This window comes from Notamacropus eugenii, chromosome 2 (assembly GCF_028372415.1).
Source record: "Notamacropus eugenii isolate mMacEug1 chromosome 2, mMacEug1.pri_v2, whole genome shotgun sequence".
Taxonomy (NCBI): Eukaryota; Metazoa; Chordata; class Mammalia; order Diprotodontia; family Macropodidae; genus Notamacropus; species Notamacropus eugenii.
The window spans coordinates 435,781,458-435,788,871 of NC_092873.1; the positions used below are offsets into that span (position 1 = coordinate 435,781,458).

The window sequence follows — 7,414 nt, forward strand, 5'->3', positions numbered from 1 at the left end:
TCTTATAGCACCATAATATTCCATTATATTCATATACCACAATGTGTTTAGCTATTCCCCCAGTTGATGGGAATCTACTCGGTTTCCAATTCTTAGCTATCAGAAAAAGTGCTTCCATAAATATTTTGGAGGATATGGGGACTTTTTTCTTATTAATAACTTCCTTGGAGTATATGTCCATTAATGGAGTCTCTGGTTCAAAGAATATGGACATTTTAACCACTCTATCTGGATAATTCCAAATTGTACCATTTCACAGAATGATGATATTATTTCACATATCTAACAACAATGTAGTTCTATACCACTCCCTTCAACACTGACTATTGTCAATTTTTTTTTGTCATTTTTGCCAAATTCCAGGGTGTGAGGTGAAACTTCAGGGTTATTTTGATGTGAATTTCTCTTATTGTTGATGATTTGGAGTAGTTTTTCATGAAGCTGTAAATGTTTTGTAGTTCTTTAGAGAACTGTTTGTTCATATTCTCTGACCATTTATCTATTGGGGAATGGCTATTAGTCTTATGTGTTTTTATTAAATATTTATGTATCGTATATGTCAAGCTCTTCTCATAGAAATTTGATTCAAAGTCTTTTTGTCATTCAACTATTTCTCTTTTTACCTTATATACTTTAACATCATCTGTATAGAATCTTTTTCAGTTCCCAGATATCAGTTATCTATTTATCTTTTGTAATTGTCTTTATTTCTTGTTTAATTAAGAATACTTCACTTATCCATGGCCATGAAAGGTACATGTTATTTCTCTTCTAACTTTTTATAGTTTTTTTAAAAAAAGTTGTATTGTTCTTAATATCAAGTTTACATATCCATTTAGAATATATTGCAGAATATGGTATAAAGTGTTAGTCTAAGCCTAACTTCTGTCAGACTGCTTTCCAGTTTTGCTAGCAGTTTTTATCAAATGGAGTTTCCCTAAGGCAATTTATGTTTTTTCCACTTTGTCAACACTGGGTTATTGAGTTCCTTTGTTCCTGAATCTTCCACCTTCCTCCCATCTCTCCATTCTTTAGACAATGCCAGTTAGTTTTGATGACTGCTGCTTTATTATATAATCTGTGGTATGGAAGTGCTTTTCCCCATTTGTCTCTATTTCTTTTCATCATTTCCCTTGATATTCTAGATCTTTTATTTTTCCAAATGAATTTTATTATTATTTTATCAAGTCTTGTAAGGTATCCTCTTAGTAATTTCATTGAGATAGAATTAAAAGTGTAAATCAATTTTGGTAGCATTGCCATTTTTTATTATATTGGCATGGCCTAACCATAAACATTGAATATTCCTCTGGCTTTTTACATTCTTTATTTCCTCAAGAAGCACTTTGTAATTGAATTTATACAAGTCTTTTGTGTACTTTTGGAGGTTGAACCCCAGATATTTTATGCATTTTGTAATTATTTGGAATGGAATTTCACTAATATTGATTCTCATGTTTTGTTATTATATAGAAATGCTATTGATTTTTGAGGATTTATTTTGTAGCCTGCAGCTTTGCTGAAAGTGATGATTGTTTCAATTAATATCTTTGCTAATTCCAGAAGATTTTCCAAGAAAGCATTATGTCATCAACAGAGATAGTTTTATCTCCTCTTTACTCTATTCCTTTAATTCCTGTCTCTTGTCTTATTGCTATAGCTAGCATTTACCGAACTGTATCAAATAGTAGTGGAGAGAGTGGACATCCTTCTCTCGTATTTAATGGAAAAAGTTGTAGTATCTCCATTGGATATGATTATCTTTTGGTTTTAGAGAGATGCTTTTTATAATATTAAAAAAGGGGCCCTATCTATGCCTATGTTTCACAGGGTTTTTAGCATAAAAGAGTGTTATATTTTGTCAAAGGCGTTTTCTGCATCTATTGAGATGCTGTTATGGTTTTGGATGTTTGGGTTTTTAATAACTCTTGGTTGCTTGGTAGCACAGAGGATACAATGCTGGCCTGGAATCAGGAAGACCTACATTCAAATGACCCTGGACAAGTCACTTTAATCTCCGTTTGCCTCAGTTTCCTTATCTATAAAATAGAGCTAATAATAGCAGCTCCCTCCCAGGATTATTGTGTGGATCAAATGAGACAGATGTGAAATGCTTAACAAAGAGCCTAGCACAAAGAAAGCACTATATAAATGTTAGCTATCATCATCATCGTCATTAATTATGTTGATTATTTTCCTAATGTTGAACCTTTCTTGTGTCCCTGGTATAAATTTTACTTGATTGTAATGAGTGAATTCTTGAATAAATCAGGGTAATATTTAATAGAATTTTGTTTAAAAATTTGGAATCAGTGTTCATTAATGATATTGGCTTATAGTTGTCTTTTTGTGTTTTATCTTTCCCTAATTTAGTTATTAGGATTATATTTGTCTCCTAAAAGGATGCTGGTAGGATGCTTTATTCCTCAATTTTGGAGAATGATTTGTGAAGTATGAGCATTAAATATCCTTTAAAAGTTTTACAGAATTCTTCTGTGACTTCATCAGGACCAGGAGGTTGTGGTTTTTTTTTTCCCTTTTGTATTTCCCTTATAGATAAATCTATTTCCTTTTCTGAGATTGGGGTTATATAAGTTCTTTTGATAGTTTGGGGTATTTTATGTTCTTGAATGTATTCCTCTATTTCTTTCGTGTCCTCAGTTCTGTTAGCATACAGCTGTGCACAATATTTTCTGATTGTTCCTTTTATTTATTCTGGTTTTGTTGTGATTTTACTTTGCTCATTTGCCATTTTATTGATTTTATTTTCTGCTCTCTTCTTTTTAATCAGATTACCTAAGGGTTTGTGGATTTTATCAGTCTTTTCAAAGAACGAGCTTTTAGTTTTATCATTTCTTTTGGGGGTTTTTATTTCTAATTTCTTTCTTTCCACTCTAATTTTTACTATCTGTTCTACAAAAGCCTCTTAATTGGTCTCACTTCCAATCTCTTCCCTCTCTAATATACTCACAACTGCCAAAATAATATTCTGAAGACCCAGTCACTCTTTTGCTCAATAATTTCCAATGGCTCCCTTCTGAGGATATTAGCAATTTTCATGTTTTGTATAAATCTCATAGATTATAACACTCCCTTCCCTGTAGGATAAAATGCAGACTTCTCTGTCTGACTCCCAACTACCTTTTTCAATCTCATTTCATAGTACTGTCCTGCACAACTCTATGTTTCAGCCAAAATGGAAACTCAAACTTCCATTTCCATGTTTTTGTAGAGTCTGTCCCCCATGCTTAGAATTCACACCCTTTCCCCCTCCACCTTTTAGAATTCTTGCCTTAATTTAAGGCTCAGTTCAAGTACAACCTCCTAAGGAAAACTTTTCCTTATCCTCCCTGGTTGTCAGTGCTCTCTCCTCCTCAAATTACCTTGTATTTATTTATCCATGGATGTGTTGTGTCATATCCAGTACAAAGTGGGACCCTTGAGCACAGACACCTATAGTATAGTATAAACAATCACATATGACTTTAGGTTTGTTGAATTGAATTAAGAAACCTGGATTCTAGGGCCTGTTCTCCCTACTAGTCAGCTGTGTGACTTTTGACAGCTCATTTCCCCTCTCTGGACCTTAGATTTCTCACATGAAAAAAAGCATTTGGACCATACTATCTCTCCATAGCTCCCAGCTTGAAGATTCTATTGAATAGAAAGCAAAGCTCTATATAAGGTAGGGCAGAAGAACCTTGACCATGAGGTAGTCAAAGAATAATTGATCTTTGATTCTGGACAAATTACTTATTTCTCATTTCTTCATATAGAAAATGATGATAATAATTTTTGCCTTTACTACCTCAGAGAATGTCTAATATAGAAATATATTAATATGTTTATAATTAAATATTTATTATATTTATAATTTATTATTCTTAGAAAAGTATTTCTATTACATTCATAATAATTGCTATTTATAAGTATTCTTTAGATTTATAATAATTATTACTATTATAAAGTATATCTATATAATAATTACTGTTTATAAGTATTTATTATACTTATACTTAGTATTATTAAGTGCTTCACCAAGGGAAGGCTTCAAGAACTTCTTCTGAGAATTCAGTTGTTCCATTAAAAATGCTCTAAGAGGCCTCCAACTCCTAGAGTAAGCCAAGTACCAAAGAACTGTGCAGATGGGATGGAGGGGAAGGTGTTTAGTAATGCAGACATGCCTACAGACACTACTGATTAAGAGTGTGGAGGTGGTATTGTTCAGGACAGGGTCAGTCACCCTAAGTTCTTTTCCCTTCTGAGACTTAATTTTCTTAGGTGCCTCGAACTTTTTCCTTCCAAACTAGAAGAGAATCAGTCCTGTATTTCTGGAGCAAAAGCCAGAATTGGATTGGCTATCCTGAGTGGAGTTAATAGGAAATAATAAGTAACATTTATATGTCGTTTTAAAGTTTATAAAGCATTTTACATTTATTATTTCACTTGTTGAGATAGCTTTAGCCTGGGAATTTTCCTGGAGGCTATCCCCTCAAATGAGATCATTAGTAGGGGATAGAGGTAGACGGGGGGGGGGGGGGGGGGGGGGGGGGGGGGGGGGGGGGCGGAATAATCAGAAATGAATAGCAATGTCTGGATTTATCAGTTTGAGAGGAAATAGGAAGAAAACAGTGGGATTTATGGAGAAGGGAGAAGACAATGTGGTACAGGATCCTGAAAAAATGGGTAGGTGAAGAGTTGAGACCGATGCCATAAAGACAAGAGTGTCTGAGAAAACATATTGCTTAACACACAGTGGAGAGATAGGTGGCACCGTGGATAGAATGCTGGATCTGGAGTCAGGAAGACTCATCTTTATGAGTTCAAATCTGGCCTCAGACACTCACTACTTGTGTGTACGTGGATAAGTCACTTAACTCTGTTTGCTTCAGTTCCCTCGGTGAACAGGAGAAGGAAAAGGCAAACCACTCCAGTATCTTTGCTAAGAAAACCCCAAGTGGGGTCAAAAATAGTTGAACATGACTGAAACAACTGAACAACTGCAAAAGATATTTAATGGTTGACGGATAAATGAATGCATGAATGAGAAGCTAGGAAGGGAAAAGGTCAGTACATCTCAAAGAAGCTAAACAGGAATTAGAAAGAAACCAACACAAAAGAGGTTTTCCAGGAGCTCTTGAAATAAACAGAGATTGGACTAGTTCAGCGATATCTGTCTCAAACAGAAAAATTTCTGTGGGTCTCACGCTGTTCAGTCATTTTCAGTCATGTCCAACTCTTTGTGACCTCATTTGGGGTTTTCTTGGCAAAGATACTGGAGCGGTTTGCCATTTCCTTCTCCAGCTCATTTTACAGCTGAGGAAACTGAGGCAAACAGGATTAAGAGACTTGCCCAGAGTCACATAGTTAGCGTCTGAGGCCCAATTTGAACTGAGGAAGACGAGTCTTCCTGATGCCAGGCCTGATGGTCTATCCACTTCACCATCTAGTTGCCCACTGTGGGCTTCATATTAACAAATGAACATTGTCTATGTTGTATTGTGCTTTTATTTACTTTGTTAAACACTTCCCTATTATATTTTCATCTGGTTAAGGTAGCACTGGGGAATTGCACATATGGCCCACAGCAGAGAATCTGACAGCTCTGAAATGAGATAAACTCTAGGGTCAGCTAATAATGGAGATACATGAGAAGTCTTTCATGTAGGTTCCAAAAATTAACTTCCCAAGTACCAGAATGGGGAGAAGTGGATAGAAAGTAATTTAACAAAAAGATCAGACAGATTTGATGGACTGCTTGCTTAAAACTAGTCAACTCTGTGATAGAGCAACTCAAAAAGCGAATTTAATTTTAGACTATTTATAATCCTATGAAAGGAGATTCTAGCTCTGCTGCATTCTGCCCTATCAGACCTATCAGGAGTACTGCATTTAGTTTTGGGGGGGTACATTTTAGGAAGAAAATTGATAAGCTGGAGATTTTCCAGAGGAGGATAACCAGGATGATTATCATGCCAGAAGAGGATCAATTGAAGATACCTGCGGATGTTTATTTAGCCTAGATATGACTTTGGGGGGAAGGATGTGGTGGTGATGGGAAATGATAGTTATCTTTAAGCACTTGAAGGCCTGACATGTGGAAGAAGAATTAGACTCTTCTGCTGGACCCCAGAGAGAAGAACTAGAAAGGATGGACGGAAGTTATAAACAGGCAGTTTGAAGTTTATAAGGAAAAGGATTGCTGCTGCTTGCAATTTGTCCTTCATTCTTGAGGAGGACCATGACATCAGGGAGGTGATGCCATGACATGAAAGTGAACTGGATTTAAGTGAGGGAGGGCTGTGCAAAGTCAACAGCCTCACTTTCTCCTCTGGAGTCATCGGGGTCCAGTGGCCAGATATAGATCAGGACAACTGGAGATGGCCCAGGACGCAGTGGGGGACCTTGGCCTTTTCAAGCTAAGATCTTTAACAAGTCTCAGTTTGACTGGTGCAGAGTCCATTCAGCGATTAAGGATTAATAAAAAAATGAGATAAAAATGGCCTCTTCAAAAGAATTAGATCTGAGAGGGGAAGATGCTCAGGGCTTCTGGCTAAAACAGAAGCAATTGCTATTTACATTCATTCAGAGTCCAAACTGTGACCAAGAAGGGCTTGATCTGGGACCAGAGCGATTTGGAGTTAAGGCTGGTGTTTAAGAGAAAAACAAAACAAAATGAAAATTTTAGAGATGTAATTTCTGAGGCAGGATCATGCAAGGAACAACTTCCTAAGATAAGCTAACCCACAGCTGAATGAGCTGGCAGAGGGTCCCCTGCTTCTAGATTTCTTTTAACATAAGGTTATATAATAGATGGAATTCTCATTCAAGTAGAGGTGATCTAATTGGCTTATGAGCTCCTTTCTAACTGAGCTTCTGTGATCCCATCCCTTCCAGTTCCAAGATTCTGTGATTTTATTATAAACAGGAACTAAATGGAAAAGATTTGCTTAAAGACAGGGTCAGGGGAAGAGGGAGAGAGTGAATGACCATGTGGGCTTATTAAGTGGCATCCGTATAAACAAGTCTCTCTTTACAGGACATGAACAGCCGCAATAATTTCTGCTTGCTTGCCTTCCGTGGCCTGGATGTTCCACCCCCCACAGGACCTCTATGGATTCTGGGAGCAACCTTCATCCGAAAGTTCTACACTGAATTTGACCGGCACAATAATCGCATTGGTTTTGCCTTGGCAGTCTAACCTGCCTCTGCCCACAGCCCAGGTCATGAGGCCAAGAGAAAGAGGGAGATGTAGCCTATGGCCTAGCCCACGTCCCTGTTAGATCCTGCTTTCCCCCTATTATGCTTGGCTCTGGGACAAATTCCTCCATCATGATCTCTTCCTGTTTCTCCAGACCACTGTTAACCTTCTGCTTTAATTGAGAATAGAATAAAGTTCCAATGCTCAAAGCTG

At 36.8% G+C, this 7,414-nt stretch overlaps 1 protein-coding gene across 1 annotated transcript in view; it reads left to right on the plus strand.

The window, feature by feature from the left end:
- The window catches only part of REN (renin), a 32,228-nt gene extending 24,814 nt beyond the window's left edge, over window positions 1-7,414 (plus strand). The window contains exon 9 of the mRNA XM_072648115.1: window positions 7,040-7,414. Within this exon, the coding sequence (XP_072504216.1) occupies window positions 7,040-7,201 (162 nt within the window). The 3' untranslated portion in view covers window positions 7,202-7,414. The remainder of the gene's footprint in view (window positions 1-7,039) is intronic.